General features: G+C 31.9%; 1 protein-coding gene across 1 annotated transcript; it reads left to right on the top strand.

Annotated features, from left to right (window-relative positions):
- The first annotated feature begins 205 nt into the window (after window positions 1-205).
- On the top strand, window positions 206-2,736 carry LOC134722953 (uncharacterized). The gene is made up of 3 exons (XM_063586586.1): window positions 206-318; window positions 756-2,094; window positions 2,141-2,736. The coding sequence occupies exons 1-3, from the start codon at window positions 295-297 to the stop codon at window positions 2,734-2,736; spliced, it is 1,959 nt and encodes a 652-aa protein (XP_063442656.1). The 5' UTR covers window positions 206-294.
- Window positions 2,737-19,897: the final 17,161 nt, after the last annotated feature.

Below are 19,897 nucleotides of genomic sequence, written 5' to 3' on the forward strand. Positions count from 1 at the left end.
TGGAGGATTATTAGTGTAAAAATGTCATTGGTCATGACACTACATCTTGCCGAGTGCCTTTATATCTCGATTTATTAGTGAGTTTTATTTCACATTCTAAATGAGCCGTAGGTTGTATTAAAACCTGAACGCATTAGAAAGGAATTTCCCACTTTAGTGTTGTCGGTAATATAGGATACATAAGTTCGTGGACATCCGGAAATCCTAAATTTCTCGCATGCGTGTTATTGTTATGACGTCATCACTCGCATGTTTTGATTGCTATAGGATATCCCTACAACGTCAACATACAAAATGAATTTCGTACTTTCTAGCAAGGTAAGACAGTTTACTTATTTATTTAATTACCAAAATGGCGGATTTTACTTATTACCTAATTTGACCGATTTCCATCGACCCATATATATTTATTCCAAAGCTATAATCCCAAATCCAAGTGTCGTCTGTTTACTCTACTGTCTAATGAACAATATCACGTGACAAACAAGGAGATTCCCTGTCGGTCAAAAAAATCTATGGAACGCAATCAGTGTCATAATCTTATATGTTTTCAATGTATTTTAGCGTTAAAAGATGATTTTTGTTTCATCAAATGAACTTCCAAGAAGTTATTGAGCACAGTTTTTGTCAATTAAATTCAACTAACGTTGATAACTAGGTTTTATAGAGGATTTGTATAATTTAAATTTATTGTGAATTTATTTGTTCTGTGTATCACAAAATTATTAATGTGATTTTTTTTTAATATTTTACAGGTTCAACTTAAAAGACAGAAATATAAATCATATTCGCCAACAAAACTGACCAATGCTTATCTAGATGTCACTGACAACAAGCTTAGTGTTGCTAAGGCTGCAAGAAAGTATTGTCTACCTGAACAGACATTGAGAGATCGTGTGCTGGGCCACATCTCTGTGGACAATGTCAAGTCAGGACCACCACCAGTGTTTGATTGTGAACAGGAGGCGAGGTTGGTGCAGCACATCAAAGAAATGGGTGCAGTAGGCTATGCTTACACTAGGGCTGAAGTGGTGGATCTTGGATCAGAGTATGCTGTCCACTTGGGGATGAAAAGAAAAGATGACAAGCATCTTTCTCTGAGATGGTTTTACGGTTTCATGGGTAGATGGCCAGAACTTAAAGTATGGAGACCCAAAACCATATCAGAGTTTCGAGCAAAAGCAACATCAAGGACTTCAATATATAGGTACTTCGATGAACTTGATCGTATAATGGAAAAATATGAGCTTAAAGACAGGCCCCAAAGCATTTATAATGTCGACGAAAAGGGTGTACAACCAAACTATAAACCCCCAAATGTTGTAGCATCTGCAGAGTATGTACCCTCTACATTGTCCTCTGAAAAAGGCCAAACAACAACGGTAATGGGATGTGGTAACGCCTTAGGACATCAAATTCCACCGTATTTCATTTTCGCTGGTAAACGTATGAGACAGGAGTTGTTAGAAGGAGCCACACCTGGTGCTGATGGGTCTGTCAGTGAAACTGGATGGTCTAATTCAGAAATTTTTCAGTCATATCTGGAAACTCATTTCATCAAATATGTAACTGGAATGCAGGACAAACATACTCTTCTTCTCTATGATGGTCACAGGACACACATAACACCGGATATAATTGATTGGGCAGTTGAGAAAAAAATTATCTTGTATGTTTTGCCTCCTCATACTAGCCATGTTCTTCAGCCCATGGATGTTGGTTGTTTTGGGCCCTTTGCAAGAATATACAGTTCCGAATGTCACAAATTCCAACGCACCACTTCATCTGTAATTAACAAGTACAACTTATGTTCTATTGCCTGCAAGTCTTACAACTCTGCTCTTTCTCCAACAAATTTACAGTCTGCTTTTCGTAAGTCAGGTATATACCCATTAAATAGAGATGCTATTGATCAATCATTGTTTTCAATTTCTGATGCCATGCATAAACAGAGCCAACTAGAGGAAAATACATGTACAACAGTTGAAGATATCCCTGCCATTGAAAACATAACGACTGAACCAGTAAATGTAATGTCCAATTCAGAGATCAATGCTGACACAGAACCTATATCATCAAACCCTGAAAATGGAAGCATCCAAATTTATGTTTACTGTTGAAAAAACGGATGAAAATACAGCTTTCTTCAATTCTAAATCAACAAATTTGTCCAAAAAAAATCCACCAAAAAAGGAAAGACGTTCCATCTACAAGATAGTAGCTGGAAAAGCCATAACAGAACCAGAGACACGTGAAAAAATAAATGAATACATTGCGCAATCAAAGTCAAAGACCAAGGCAACAACCAACAATAAATCAACAAAACCTAAAGTTAATAAAAATCCTAAGAAAACAACTACTAAACGAAAGCAAAATGATTCATCACCTTCTGTTACTACAACAACCACAAACAAGAAACAAAGGCCTAACCAACAAGAGTCTCAACAACCAGGTCCATCAGGACTGCAGAACATAGTCGTTTCTGATAACTCAATATCAGATGAAGATGATCAAGATGATAGCACTTTATGTTATGTTTGCAACATGTGGCAGCCGAAGGAGTTACAAGATTGCATCTCCATTGTATTCACACAATGGGCCAAGTGTGAATATCTACAGTGTGATCATTGGACTCATCTCAAATTTTGCTGTGATGTTTCCGTCCTACGCAGATCAGATAAATTTTACTGTCCATGTCATGGCTTACCCTGCAAACAGAAAGAGAGTGAAGAATAATGATGATGAGATAAATTTGTAAATAGTTTGACAGTTTCCAGTTATTTATATTTAACATTTAAAGTGCGGTTCTTTATTATCACTTACAGTTGGATATGTTTAAGTTGTGAACATTTGCTTGATTTTATAATATGGATATTATCTTCTGTGGACTGAAAAAGTTAATCATGACTCTGAAAGGCAAAAAAATATATATTGACTGAATTGTGGCTTTAAGCATTTTTTTTTTAAATTAATGGTAAGTAAAAATAATTGTTAATATCAGCTTTTAATTCTATTTTTGTTACTTTTAATAATTTAACTAATTTTTCAAAACTTAATTTTTTTTTATTTTCTATTTTTTATTTCGTTTTTCTTTGATTTTTGTAAGATTTTCAGTCTCAAAAAATAAATAAAAAAATACTTGGTTTTAAAAACTGTATTTGTTTTCACTACACTGAGCATGTTCACAACCAGATGCTCCGCAGGGCGTAGCTTTATACGACCGCAGAGGTTGAACCCTGAACGGTTGGGGCAAGTATGGACACAACATTCAAGCTGGATTCCGCTCTAAATTTGGATTGTGATTAAATAGTTGACACAGCATAGGTTTCTGACACAGAATGAATGTATTCAAATGAACTTAAAATTTTTGTTTTCTCTCAGAGCAATTCACTATGCTGTTGAATATTAATCCTCTCAAAAAAATGTTTGAAGAAATTTTCTTTTTATTTATGAAATTTCAAATGAGAAAAATTTAACCCAATTTTTTATTCACATCTCCCTTTCCCTTATTCCAAAACTAATTTCAATTAAAATATTCTAATGGAGTTTGCAACAATTACTACTCATTTAAATACATGATGTAAAAAAACTGCTTGTTATCACTGAATGGTAAAGATTATTTAAATTTATCAGTTGGTAGTAAAAAGTGAATATACATTGTATATTGTATATAACAAAGATTTAAGTTGATTCTGGACAAAGAAAGATAACTCCAATTAAAAAAAATTCTTGCAGATATTTCTTGCTTACTATACTGGACAAAGAAAGATAACTCTTAATTAAAAAAAAATTTGCTATTTCACAATATTGTGAAATTAGATATTTCTTGCCATTGCACAATACTGTGCAATTGAAAAGACTTGCTATTGCACAATACTTAATATAATAATTTTAGATCCTGATTTGGACCAACTTGAAAACTGGGCCCATAATCAAAAATCTAAGTAAATGTTTAGATTCAGCATATCAAAGAGGCCCAAGAATTTAATTTTTGTTAAAATCAAACTTAGTTTAATTTTGGACCCTTTGCACTTTAATTTAGACCAATTTTAAAACTGGACGAAAAATTAAGAATCTACATACACAGTTAGATTTGGCATATCAAAGAACCCCAATTATTCAATTTTTGATGGAATCAAACAATGTTTAATTTTGGACCCCGATTTGGGCCAACTTGAAAACTGGGCCAATAATCAAAAATCTAAGTACATTTTTAGATTCAGCATATCAAAGAACCCCAAGGTTTCAATTTTTGTTAAAATCAAACTAAGTTTAATTTTGGACCCTTTGGACCTTAATGTAGACCAATTTGAAAACGGGACCAAAAATTAAGAATCTACATACACAGTAAGATTCGGCATATTAAAGAACCCCAATTATTCAATTTTGATGAAATCAAACAAAGTTTAATTTTGGACCCTTTGGGCCCCTTTTTCCTTAACTGTTGGGACCAAAACTTCCAAAATCAATACCAACCTTCCTTTTATAGTCATAAACCTTGTGTTTAAATTTCATAGATTTCTATTTACTTATACTAACGCTATGGTGCGAAAACCAAGAAAAATGCTTATTTGGGTCCCTTTTTGGCCCCTAATTCCTAAACTGTTGGGACCGAAACTCCCAAAATCAATACCAACCTTCCTTTTGTGGTCATAAACATTGTGTTTAAATTTCATTGATTTCTATTTACTTTAACTAAAGTTATTGTGCGAAAACCAAGAATAATGCTTATTTTGGCCCTTTTTTGGCCCCTAATTCCTAAACTGTTGAAAATAAATCTCCCAAAATCAATCCCAACCTTTATTTTGTGGTTATAAACCTTGTGTCAAAATTTCATAGATTTCTATTAACTTAAACTAAAGTTATAGTGCGAAAACCAAGAAAATGCTTATTTGGGCCCTTTTTGGCCCCTAATTCCTAAAATGTTGGGACCAAAACTCCCAAAATCAATACCAGCCTTCCTTTTATGGTCATAAACCTTGTGTTAAAATTTCATAGATTTCTATTCACTTTTACTAAAGTTAGAGTGCGAAAACTAAAAGTATTCAGACGACGACGACGACGACGACGACGACGACGCCAACGTGATAGCAATATACGACGAAAATTTTTTCAAAATTTGCGGTCGTATAAAAATGCTTGAATGAAATAACAATGTTATGCTCACCACTGGGCTTCCATACTGTGTGTTCTTCTTGTGTTATTTTTAGAACGAACTTTTTCCACGAAAATAGGTGACGTACTTGGCATCATATGCCGATTTGTGTACACAAGAAATGTAGGTCATATCAAATAAACTAGCTAACGGAGAGAATCAAACTAAATTGTATTATTTTAATGAAGTTCTAAGGTAATATTATCGGCATAAAAAACAATTGGTTGTTTTTTAGTTTTACCGCATTCCGTTTCAATAGTCTTATGTCCACGAATATAGGTAACACTACCGTACATTTTGTAAATCTTTATAAAAATTAATATTTTAAAAAAACTTAAAATATGCATTATCTATAACGTACAGTCTTCATTTTGTTCATATAAACACCCGCGTCAACATACAATCCAAAACCCATTATTGATGGAGAATATTATGCCGACTGACGTTCGAGGGTCTTTATCCTATATGTTACATAATTGACCGCTATTTCACTGTCTTACGACTTTGTTCCTGATAATGCTATATCACTTTTAAAAAAATCAATTTTCTATTTGGATTCGAAATTTGTTAATTTCCTGAGATTATGTTTTTTGATTTCGCAAGGATATTAAAAAAGATAAAACTAAGTATATGTTCAAATTGATTTAATTTATAAAGGCTTGAAACAAGTAAAATCATTTAAATTTGCTAGGTTTAGAAAAATAAAACATGTTTCAATTTCATTCTAAAAAGCAAGTATTGAAATTGCTGACCATAAGCATTTGTCAATTTGACTTTAAAGATTAAAAAATGAAAAATGATCTCACGTGGAGAGTGTGAAGGATGCAGTACCAACGGAAATAATTATAGTTGTCTTCTGCGTCCTCGCATTTTTGTTTAAACCAAAAAGAGATATACACAATTTACCACTAGTTATTTTATTCCAAGAGTTTTTTAACAAAAAAAAATGAAAACCAAAACAAAATGAAAATGAAAACAGAAAATACCCCTAAAAGATATAGTCTATGGATATAGAATCGGAGACCGACATTATGTAGATGACATCAATCTTATTATAAGTTTTTAACGTTGCCAATTTACAAATCATTTTACACATCGTAACAAAGAACAAGACCCGCCGATATATTATACAATATTTCAAAAACTTATTGGAATTATACTTGAAGTAAACAGATGTAAAAGAACGCAAAAACAATCTAATTAAAAAATTCGAAAATTTCTATAATACGTGCTAGATTTAGAAATATAAATATAGTATTCACATGTAGTTGTGAAGAATAACGTATAGAATAATAACTAAAATATATATATAATGAGATATAACATATCCAAAATTAAAATTGACACCTATGTGTCCGGATAGAAAACCCTTAAACTTAATTTATCCTTAAACTTCAAATCAGATTACGAACATTCACACAATTTAATGAAAGACGATACATTTCTATTTCGATTATATTAAACCCATAATATCTTACATTATGATAATAATCCAAAAGCGAAAAGATTAACACATGAACTATATTATCCTTCAATTATATCAGGTTACGATTATTTGATCACACTAGACACACACATGATTTTTCTAAACGAGTAAAATATGTGTCAGGTTGATTGTAACGATAAGAACTAAAGGAAAATGTCAAATACGGAACAAAATATACGTAATTACAAATTTAAATGATTTGCAATTATTAATGTTTATATTATAGAAAACTCGTATTTGCAATTAACTAACAATCATAAAGTAAAACTTATCTTTTAGACACCCTGTTTTTAAAGATATTGATATACCAGGGTACCTTGTTAGTGAAAACTGTAACAATATTGTAATTGTACCAGCTTTAGACCCATCAATTAATTATCATGATAGTTTTAAAAAGACATTTGTGTTACTTTCTGTCGCACGATCATAATTGTTCTATCATAAACACACATATAATTTCAGTCGGTTGATTTTATGAATTAAATGAAATTATTTTCTTCTGGATTGTCTGCCCATAGATGGCGTTAAGTTATTTGGATTGTGTTATTTGGCGGTTAAAATCTTTCGGCACGACAGGGTCTACTCGAAAGGTCACGTTAATTTTTCTAGCTGTGTAACAAGTCGATTAGTACGTTCGAATTTAGTCTTAGATTATGAAGGTGAACCCAATATTTCTTTGAGAACTGTTTTAACTGCGTTAAATCAACAAAGAAGAGATATTGAGTCAATTATTGGTGATAGAGAGACGGAGAAATTTGGTGGACTTATGGATGAATTGCAGGGTGATAACCAGTTGATGGAATCCCAAGTGAAGAGAAAAAGAAAAAGGGAACATACTACTCTTGTGGGTCCTACACAAACTACAGGTTCAGCAGAACATAGGTCAACAGTAATAAATCAGCCACCCAAACCTGGCCGCAGTGAAATTTGGGAAGATGAGTATTTAGATTATCTATAAATTTTACCTATAATAGATAATTGTATTGATTATAATTTGACCAATGATAATATTGAATATCAAGTAGGTAAATCTGATATTATTGTTAAGGATAGACTTAGCAGAAACATTCAATTTTAGATGGATATTGATACGCCTATATTTATTATAGATACTATAAGAGATGGTTGTATATTCACTTTCTTTTCAAATACAATACCGATCTTTTGTTTGTCAAATAATTTATTAGTTTTGAAAATACCTCTTTTGTTAAACCAGCTGTTACTGATTTATTAGCTATGATTTAATTGTAGAGATAGTCACTTTGCTGTGAGTCCTTTAACCGTTTCTGTTCAGTCACAGACTAGCTAAACAAGTTTAATATAAGATTTGAGAGAGAATATGACAGATATTTGCGGACGATCAGTGTAAAGTTTGAAGATATGCGTATTGCAAAACATTACATTTATACCAATTCATATGTATTTAGGTATGATACACATTATGCATAACAGAATGTCTATATGTTTCCACCTCATACTAAATATCTATGATCTGCATGGGACTTTAACGGTTTTACTGCTTGTTATATTTTTAATAAAATATCTCATTTAAATGGAGAGGTGACGGAAAGCAGATTATTATATACTTAGACGATGCACTCGGTGCACATGACGATGAGGTATTCTGTAATACAATTAGTAGCGGTTTTATAACCAAGGCTGAAAAGTTTGTGGACTACTATTTAAAATCTTACATTTTTAGGCGCTAAGATAAATGAGTTTTTACTATTCCTTACAATCATATAGACAAGAGAATGAATATCATTTCATTCATTGATTTGTGTTTAGCAAAAACAGAAAAACATTTGTAACGAAGGTAGTTTATTTGAAAGGACAGCTGATATATATTTCTCAAGTTATAGGCAATATTGTATATTTATTGATAAAACATTTGTCTTATGATATAAATAGAGTTCATTCATGGAACAGTAATATACATTTATCTGAAACAGAAACAGAAAAGTATTTGTAAGGAAGGTAGTTTCTTTGATAGGACAGCTTATATATATTTCTCAAGTTATAGGCAATATTGTATATTTATTGTTAAAACATTTGTCTTATGATATAAATAGAGTTCATTCATGGAACAGTAATATACATTTATCTGTAGACAGTATTGGTCTTATTCAAACGATTTAAATTTTAATATGCACATGAAGCCAATATTAAACCTTTTAAATCTGAAGTTCTTGGCAGACTATAGTGTACAGTGAAAATCCATGTTATATTGTTCACGATACGTGTTAGAATGTGAGGTTTCTACAAGTTCCAAATAGAAGGAGTTCACAGAAGTGAAAAATGTATTTTTTGTCGTTGATAAACTTTTTAGCTTGCAACAATATAAGATTAACCACAATCAAAATGTTGTTAGTAAAGGGAACTTAACATCAGGATTGCAAAAGTTAACTTTTAGACATTTTAGCACATTTATTGCTCAATGTTTTTTTTTAAATGGTAGTGAGTCTACGTACTGGGAATAATATAGCAGATTATCTTAGTCGGATTGTTAATAAATATGATTGGATAAAGGCTAATTCTGAATTTGTATTTCAGATAGGTGAATCCCTTGGGGGACCTCATGAGGTGGAATAATTGGGCGCCATCAAACAGAATTGAAAATGGTTATACTGTACCAGCAAAAGCTTTTTACGTTGCTATATATTTGGCTGTATTGACACATTCGAGAAATACTGTTAGAACAGTTGAACAACCGTTTTACTCTTTACAGTGGACACATTCTCTTATTGGATCATCATGTTTACCGACGAATTCGTCGTTAAAAATTAACCTACCAGAAGATGTGAAGCGTAGTTTGACTATTCCTACAAAATATATTCTTACGAGCCTGTTTCGGTAGAATAACTGCATAACGTGTGATTTGCTATGTTTTCTTTTGGTGACTTTTGTATAATCAGCGTATTTAATATTTGTACGTGTTTCATTGCTTTTGCGAGATTATGAGTTGCTTTATATTCGACGGAGTGATTATTTTAAGTTATTTTAGAACATTATATGTCAATTGTCATTTAACATATCAAAACAGACGTATACAGATTGAGAGATGGCGATTCAGTATTAGTTGTTCGTACTCATTCGTATAAATATCAAGTGAAAAACATGGAATTATTTTTGCATTGGGCTGATTTTTATAGAAATTTTTATTTATTCATTTATTTTTTTCGGATTTTGACCAAATGTTTAGATGATGTTTTCCGAAAAAGAATACGCCAGTGTCATACTTTAGGATGCACGAGCTCTTTATTGAAGTTTTCAGCCGTTTGTTCTTCATATTAAGCGTTATGGGTTTCTCAGATTTAGATCTGACGGTGCTCCTGCTTGTGCTAATTTAGGTTTACCAGACTCTTTTTAAGTGACATGTAGATGGTGTTTCGAAACGGCAAACGACATTATCGTGAAGGATTCTTTAGATAATTTCTATCGCATTATTTTCAGACTTTATTGCATGATATAGATCACCTTTTAAATTTTCCCGTTTTTTGTTTTTTTCGGCCCTCAGCTCTGTCGTGTGGTATTACACTTATTCTTTTTTGTAATTCATTAGTATGATTATTATCAGTAGTTGTGATATATGGGTGTTAACGAAAGAAGAAGGATATTTTTGGTAATTGTGTAAATATGCTTATGAGGATATAATTTGATTCCGACTCCTCTTACATTTTACAAGAACGACATTGCGTGATCTCGAAGTTATGACAATTTTAAAATGTTACCCAAAAGCCTTCAATGGCTATCAATAACAATGAAATTGTGCTCACACAGTGTGACAATGCCTTCCAGATAAGACTTAAACAAGAAAAATGTGATTATTCAAAGTTAAAGATGAATGTTCACATAATCTGACTCAGCCAAAAACAATAGCAAAATATTTTTGATTTTATTTTGAAACACGCAGACCCATTCTAATATAGGTAGTAATTGATAACTGAGCGCGCAAAGAAGTGGTCTCTTCCACACTGTTATGAAATCGGGTATATTTTAAGTAGAGGCGGCTTTAATGAACACAAAATTGGATTGGTTCAGAATAAATTTCAGGATTATAGAAGCTGCAATTTGTATTCTTTAAACATCTGCGCTTAGAAGAAGAAAAAAAAATGGTTTAATATAAACATGATAAAACTCATCCTTATTTGTCTCTTCCATGCATTTCTTTATAAAATCGTCTAGCAAAACAAATAAGACAGTCAGGAATCAAAAAGTTCTGATATGGCTTTCAATGATATCCGGACGAGTTATGGTATAATGAATTATTACATTGGTTGCAATAAATTACATTGATTTCCCAGTTGAATATAAACCGATAATTTCACATGTGAAATAAACGTGGTTATTTCACTCTCTGACGTCATACCACAATAGGCGTTGTCAAGTCGTCGCATCAAAACAGATTGTGTATGCGTAGGAAAAACATATATAGTTCCTTACATTTTCTACATTAGTTTCACAAAAAAAAGACATTAGCCAATGCAATAAAAAGTATAAATAATCGCCGTATTTGAATATCAAAAATAAGACAACTTGTGACCGAACGCCGCTATGGATTAAACTCGTGCTGAGTTATCGTCTATTTGATAGTATGTATCTGCACTTTAGAATTAAATCTTATAATTACAGTGGTTGCAATAAATAAATACATTGATGTCCCACTTAAATAAAAACCGATTATTTCACACATGTGAAATAAACGTGGTTATTTCACTCTCTTACGTCATACAACAATAGGTGTTGTCAAGACGTCGATAATGTCGGATCATAACATATCATGAATGCGTAGGAAAAACATATTCTTCCATACATTTTCTACATTTATTTCATAAAAAGAAGCCATTAGCCAATGCAGTAAAAAGTATAACTAATCGCCGTATTTGAATATCAAAAATAAGACAACTTGTGACCGAACTCCGCTTTGGATTAAACTCGTGCTGCGCACTCGTTTAATCCATGCGTCGTTCTGTCACGCGTTGTCTTTTTTTTTATATTCAAATACGGCGATAAGTTATACTATAAATATATTTAAGTGATAGTTTGTGCCACATGTGGAGAGGGATCTGCTTACCCTGCCGGAGCACCTGAGATCACCCCTAGTTTTTGATGGGGTTCGTGTTGATTATTGTTTAGTTTTCTATGTTATGTCATGTGTTCTATTGTTTGCCTTCTTTCATTTTTATCCAGGCGTTGTCAGTTCGATTCATGAGTTTGACTGGTATCTTTCGTCCCTCTGTTGTGTAACTAACCGCATATTCCACATACCCGGATTATTTGGTAAACAATAATAAATATTGGATAAATATTTTTACTAATATTAGTAAAAAGTAAAATAAAAAAAACCAACTGAATATCCCTAATCAAATGGCAAAGTCAAATGACGAAAACACATCAAACAAGGAATGGACAACAACACAACAACTGTCATATTGCTGACTTGGTTCAGGCATTCCAAATGTAAGGGTGGATTGAACCTAGTAAATACATTTATTTCATCCGGAGATTACTTAAAACCGACCAACGACTGTTCTTATCACATAATCATACCTTAATGTTCAACTCAATCTACATTTGACAGATATTCTTTGTGAAGACCTAAATATTAATAAAATACTAAACAATGACAAATAACACGTTTTATCCTATTTAAACAAGTTTCGAAATTGGGATAAAAGGTAAAAGACCAAAAACTTTTAAACGTAAAAAAAGTGTTATAACAAAAAAAAATAAAAACAATACAGTGTGTGTTTCTACGAAAGATATTAGTGAATTGTAGCTGCACATGGTTCAATTGATGATTTAATAGTTGGTATTAAACACCACTTTCAACACTATTATATTTCGTTGTGGTATGTTTTCATAGGTGGAATAATCCACGGAGAAAACCACTGATCTTCGGTAGGGAAACTAACAATCCTCGTCAATAAGAACTGGAGTGCACCCACAGAAGTTGGGTCCGAAGTCATAATCTTAGCGTTGAATTACAAGGTGAAACTAACAACACTCAACTGAATATGATTTGATCGAAAGAACCTTTAAACAAACTTATATTCTGTGAATTCAAGGAGAGTCATTCATTTTTTTTATGTAGATTGCTGGCACCTTACAGATTGTTCAAATGATTGTGGTGATGGAAATCAAACGTTGACAATACGTCCAACATGTCAACTAGATCGGTACTTCATCAGTGATGTTTTTCCATGTATCGGCTATGAAGGGTGTAAAGGTATATACACAAAATGTCTGAACTAACAAAATGTTTTGTTAATTTGTTCATATACTGTTTGTTCATGATTCGTCAGTTCACGTTTCAGTGCATTTAGCGGAGGGAAGAAAAAAAGGAAAAATGCTGCTTGTTGTAACATCTCAGACTAACATTATTCACCACAAAAAGTCCGAGATTAAATTATTAAATTACAATTACTTTCAAATTGTCAATTGTACGATTAAATTAATTAACGTTTACATCATTTCTCAATATGTCTGATTGAATTAATCATTACAATTTGGTAAAGTAATCATGATTACATATGATTACAATTAATTTTAAATTAAACCATTCGAAAGATGAAAATTGATAAGGGTTGTTACTGTAGCATGTTTTGAGAAAAGATTTTATTTGATAACATTTTCGGTATTTCGTTATTTCACTTTTTTGATATGTCATTAGATGATTACTTAAACATTCATCGATTTAATATACCACAACGATTCACAACATATATATACATGAACATTTTGTCACTGGTTATGGCCCTTTACACTTTACCGTTATATGATTATTTATCTTTGAAATATTTTTACTTTGATTGCATAACGGTTTGGTTATTGTTCTTCTGACATCTTATAGGTTTTATATGTATTTCAGTTATCAGTCAAAAGCATTATTAACAGTTTAATAATCATTGCATTTTACATGATATTATATATACTAACATTTGTTTATTTTAAACAACATATTTGTCACAATTTTTGTTCGTGATGATTAGATATTTTTTATTTTTTTTTATCTTTAATCATATTTCCCTAAGTACAGAATAGGTAATTGAAATAAAAACATGCTTTAATAGACCACATTCGAGATCATCCGTCACCGAAAATCTCGTCAATTATGCGCGCCTTTGTCACGTCATTTTAATACCAGATAGAGGGGGTCGCCTGTATCCCTGCACTATCAACGTTCATCAAGCGTCTTAGTGATCGTCATTGTGCAGAATTAACTAGAAATAATAAGTGTTTTGTAGGTACTTAATCACAATTCCCCAAAGTCAGCAGTGCTGATTGTCAATTATGAGAAATCAATTTGCCGCACAATTCGTACAATATAGATCTATAGTTTTCCAACCACTCGCTCAATATTGGAATGGAAGTGACGACGCACCTAAACGCACGAATGATGTCCACTATAACCAGAGTTTTTGACGGAAATGCATCGAACTCGAAAGTTGTCTTTTGGTCTCCTACCTGTCAACTCAAAGGTGACAGTAATCACAACATTAACAAAAGAATTATAGTTCAGGGTTAAGAAAAGTAAAACATGAATAAAACAGTCATTATCAAATAAACATATTTTAATTGTGAATATATGTATAATACTTTTTAATTAGGCTAACAAGGACTTTCAATACTGTAACAGTTTATTTTTAAAGAAGTAAATAAAATCAGATTGGCCTAAACTAATAATACCATGCATTATTTACAATAAAAACCTATGTTGAATAGAATAGTTTTTCCTTGAAAAAACTGGTTTTAATTTGAATTTTAAGCCCTTTCACCATGTTCACTTCAAATGTGAAGTATATCAGAAATGCAGATTTTTGAATCCTATAAATTTGCTATACATATTACATGTATTTATACATATTCAATAGACATTAAAAAGGGTCTTTATTATCCTCATTAACCTTAAATAAATCTAATAAATCGAAAATATTATAATAATAATCCTTATCTTGAGTTGTGTCAAAAAATTTGAAGTTGTCTTTGTATGTCCAGATATAACACCTGTACAACTTGTAATTTGAAATGTTCACACAAGTTTTGATATTTTTCCATTGTAATCAGAATGTAATCAAAAAGTAATCAGGATAACAAGGTATTTTGAAATGTATAATTGATTAAATTAAATTACATGTTATCAGATTTTTGACTGATTAATGAATACAATGATAACTGGAAAAATTGTAATCAATTACAGCTGATTAATACTTACAATTACAATTACCCCAAGTCTGCAAGCAGTATAATAATGGTCCAATTCTATATACATGTACACGACAGCAACCTTGGAGTTTTTATAAGAGACACTCCCATATAATATATGGTAATAACATTATTATATTCAAGGTGATTGGGGAACCTGGGCGCCATTAAGTCAATGTTCCACTACTTGTGACAGAGGACAAAGGCTATTTACAAGGCAATGTAACCATCCATTACCAGACCATTTGGCTACCGATTGTGTTGGTGATAACATTGAAAATAGAACATGCAATCTACGTGGATGTCCAGGTATGATGCTTCAATTTTTTATTCTAAAATATTTGGTGTCATCCTAGTATGAACCATATAAAACATAAAGAATACGGCATGTTTTCCAACCAAAGGACTCATTAACAGAGACCAAATGAGGTTTAAAGTAATCAACTACATGTATATAGGTCACCGTACGGCATGCAACTTCTCCAAACAGCAAGCAATAAAACGCACCGAATGTCAAATGTTATACAATTCAAACGAGATAAATAATTGTTTAGTTAATTGTGTAAAAAAATAATAAACAAAAAGCAAATATCAACGAATTACAATTTATTTTTTACATGATTAAGAATAATGAAAGAAGTAGAAAAGTGTAATTTGGAGAAAATATGAATTTGAGATATTATCAATTTATACCCACTTAGTCATTAGCTCTAAATACACTTGAGCATGTGATAAATTTCGTGAATCTTACGCACAGACAATATAATGTAGGAACTTTATGCGTTATTTTGTATATAGAACCATTAATATAATAACCTATGTTAGAAATTTTTTAAATCGAAAGTCATTAAAAGACAAATAAAGCAAAGAGGAGACAACTCTACTGTCACGAGAGACACACAAGAAGAATGTGAAAATCGAATACGAAATATATCAGTGCATAAATAATACATCCGTTGATTTCCCTCTATTAGTCTTTTAAAATTTGAATTTTTTAAAAAGATGTGCAGAATATATCTTTGTTTCGAATAAAGAAATACTTGGCATGAGTAAAGTTTTAATCCTGTCCAGTACTACCGGCAAAATTTCACATAACATTTCATTGCATTTAAGAAAATAAAAATCAATTGAAATTGACCAATCACATTTTTCATCCCTTTTTTCCCTGTATGTAATCTTTAGTAACTATTTAACTTTAAGTTTGCTAAATTTTCTATAAAAAGACCAAATAAAAAATATTGGTTCTTTAAAACACCAAATATATATGTTTATGACTCGGACATTTTTACTACAAAAGAGGGAAGGATCAATTGGCCGTTTCTTATTTAAAGAATCATGAGTAATTTCCTTGTTTGTACCCCAAAATGAAAATAACGTCACGTCATTTGTTGAATTGTTTATGACATTATTAACCTATCACGACGTTCTGGTATACATTTTTGAAAATATTACCCAGGATGCATTAGATTATGAAACGGTGAATTCCTACAACTATGAAATTCAAGGGATTATTTTTTCGACTCTTTTACGTATGCAACCGGATGTAACGTCATATGATTTGGTGCGAATAACACTGCTTACGTTTCTGGAGCACCTGAGAGCAATCTCAGTATACAGGTAAAATAGCTACGGACGTTTCACGGACGTGGTAATAAACGTCCGTAAAACGGATGTATTACGGATGAAACGGTTACGTCCGTAGAACGTCTGTAAATATACATCCGTAAAACGTACGTGTAAAAACTGACGTAAAACGGATTGTCCGTTTCACGGATGTATCTTAAACATACGTATTACGGACGTTTCTGCAATATCCGTATTACGGACGTTTCATATTCAAAGATGTAAAAGTACCATGCATGATATATGCAGGACTGCTAATACATGTATAAAGTAAAGTTCTTAACTTGCTTTCAACATTCTGCATGCCAGACATACATATGTATAGTAAATCTCTGCTTCAAGGCTATAACTTTAAATATTAGCATAATATGAGTACATACATGTATGAAGTGATTTTTTATTATTAAAATAATTAACTTTTGTTCCTTAAAAACATCCATTGGCAACTACCCTATATTTTAAGCCTAGAAATACATGTAGTGTACTGTAATTTTTTTTTTATTATAAATAAGCACTGAATTTCTCTCCCATCAGCCCAAAGAGCATGAAGGGTCAATGATAAGAATTAATGTAAAATTAAAAAAAATCCATACCTATCCTATTTTTTCAAAGAGGTAATAGGAAACACATATATTATTTTATTTGATCTAATTGAAAAAATTAAATCTAAAAAAATCTGTCCATTTTAAAAAAAATTTAAGGTCCGTTGTTTTAATATTACAATTAATATAAAAAAAGAAGATGTGGTATGATTGCCAATGAGACAACTATCCACAAGAGACCAAAATGACACAGACATCAACAACTATAAGTCACCATACGGCCTTCAACAATGTGCACAGCCAATACACCTAGTCAGCTATAAAAATCCCAGATGAAACAATGTAAAACAATTCAGACGAGAAAACAAGTGGCCTCATTTTAAATAAATAAATTAACGAAAAACAAATATGTAACACAAAAACAAACCACAACAACTGAATTACAGGCTCCTGAGTTGAATTATAAATACAAAGAGTGATTGGTGTCTTTCCAACAACCAACTAATAATGGATGCATGGTTAAATAATTGCCATGGATGCAGTTAAAGAATATAAAACATCTAGCATATAACCTTATTTGTAATGCTTAAGCAAAAATGACTGTATGTATATATATTATATATTGTACAAGGCTGAATATTAAAATTACCTCAAACCAGGTTTCTTCACAAAAGACCAATGGCAATGGATCTGACTGTTGAACTTGTCTAATATATATGATTGTTGATCATTCTGATTATCTGTCCAAGTACAAAACTATGCTAACAAGAAATTGCACATGAGCATATAGAAAGTACCTGAAAAGTTTCAGATTGTTTAATGTCTGAAGTAGTTCTACTGTTCCATGAGGACCATAAGATGCAGGGGGAAGGAAACACTCTTATCGTGTTTTAATCACAACAAACAATTGCAATAGTCACTCGGTTTTACTTCGTCCCTAAACCCACCCTTAGAATATGTTAAAGTAGTCTCAGAATCAATGTATGTAGAATAATGCCGCTGAAATTAACCTTTATCATACATTTATCCTCCTTTGGTTTGGAATAAAAACAAATTACCTGCTTCTATTTTATTTGTGATTCAAGCAAGCATTTTTGAAACCAGTACTATGGGAAGAAAGGGGTTACTATTTAAAGTATTTTTGGGCAAGATAGAAAATTACAGTAAAGGATGTAGGTCTATTGTTAACGATGAGATTGGAAAGGGGTACCAATTAAATTGATTTATAACCAAAAATTCAATCAAACGAGATATTAAAGACAGAGAATAAAAGATAAAAACATCAATATTTAAACTTACCATTAAACACATTAAACTTAAACTGACTGATCCAGAAATTTTTATAAAGGGGATTGGGGGAACTGACTCTTAAAACAACTGGGCTCTCGGTCATAAAACTTTACTCAGTACTCCGAGTACAAAATAAGTGCTCGAAACACAAAATCCAGTATTTAGATTGGTTGATTCTTGAGTCTGAGTACAAAAATCGTGCTCGAAAGTTTTATGACCGCAAGGCCAGGCCTCACTACTCATGCATTGCCAGCGGCGGATCCTGAAATTTTCATAAGTGGGGCCCACTGACTGCCTAACTGAGGGGTCTGCTCCGGCCATGCTTCAGTGATTTCCTATGTAATCAACTTAATGTCCTGGCCCCTCAAAATTCACCTCTGCATGCTTAACTTATAAGTGATAGTCCACATACATGCACTATCAAACAAATATTTCCAACAAAATGGGGAGGGGCAGGCCTGAGGGTGCCCTTAATTCGCCTCTGAATGTGTGCAACATGAACATACAAAATAAAAGAGTTAACTGAAGTACTGATAGTAAATAGTGAACAGTTCGGAACTTCCCGGGGTTGCTAAAAATTTGGCAACCTACGTCTCAATCGAAAATTTAGTAAGTACAATTTTGATTTGATTCGACATATTGACAAACATGATAACACAAGGGACACACTGACGACATCAAAAGTTTGATGTAGGATAAAAAAAAATCAAATAGTTTGGGAGGGTGGTGGATGGGTAAACATTGCTGCAAGTTTTGATTATCCCACATCAAATTTACATGTATATTCAATCATTTTTTCCAAAATTAAGTGAAGAAGGGAGACAGGCAGTGAAAAAACTAGGTAAACTCAATTAAGTTTTGTTTATTCAACATTGAACTTTTGATGTCGTCCACAAGATCTGGTGAGCTTTCCGTTGAATATAGGAGGAGAATTATAAAACAAAATATATTGTTTAACTTTTGAACAATTGATGATCAAGTCCAAAATTTAGCAATTTCAAGGATCTATTAGGGTGATAATGTAGCTCTGGCTATTCAAATATTTGTTGTAAAACCTTAATTGTATATAGAGTAAATCAAGGAGACAGAAGAAAAAAAAACTTCGATGTTTCCTAAAAATCATGATTACAAAAGAAGGTCTGTCCGATTGGTAAACTTTCAATTGCACCAGAGACATATATATGTCTCTGATTGCACTTAAATGAATGATAAGTGAACATGTAGCCTCAAAAGTTTGATTTATTAGCCTAAAAGTAAAAAAATTGCAGGAGTTAGAGGTATAAAGGACCGTGGCCCAAAGAGATCTTGTAATGAAAAAAAAAGTTACTTTAGTGGTGTTCATCATATAAAAATCATTTTGTATTCAATATTCAACTGTTTGTATGCAGACTCTAAGATGAATATAATAATCATTTATTGGAGAATTTATCAGTACTCTACACTATATTCTTTCATGATACGGCATGCTTTGGTTTTATTTTTGACAAAATTTTGCAAAATCATTACTGTAATATGAATAGCATGTGCTAAAAATATATTTCGATTTGACTGTTGCAAGTTCTTCTTGACATGTTGTCTCCTGAAGTGTGTGAAATA

Source organism: Mytilus trossulus, chromosome 6 (genome assembly GCF_036588685.1).
Source record: "Mytilus trossulus isolate FHL-02 chromosome 6, PNRI_Mtr1.1.1.hap1, whole genome shotgun sequence".
NCBI classification, from domain to species: Eukaryota; Metazoa; Mollusca; class Bivalvia; order Mytilida; family Mytilidae; genus Mytilus; species Mytilus trossulus.

Coding starts and splice junctions, on each gene's coding strand:
- LOC134722953 (XM_063586586.1), top strand. CDS start 295: ATGAATTTCGTACTTTCTAGCAAG. Junction 319..755: donor ATTTCGTACTTTCTAGCAAG/GTAAGACAGTTT, acceptor AATATTTTACAG/GTTCAACTTAAAAGACAGAA. Junction 2,095..2,140: donor ATCAAACCCTGAAAATGGAA/GCATCCAAATTT, acceptor ATGAAAATACAG/CTTTCTTCAATTCTAAATCA.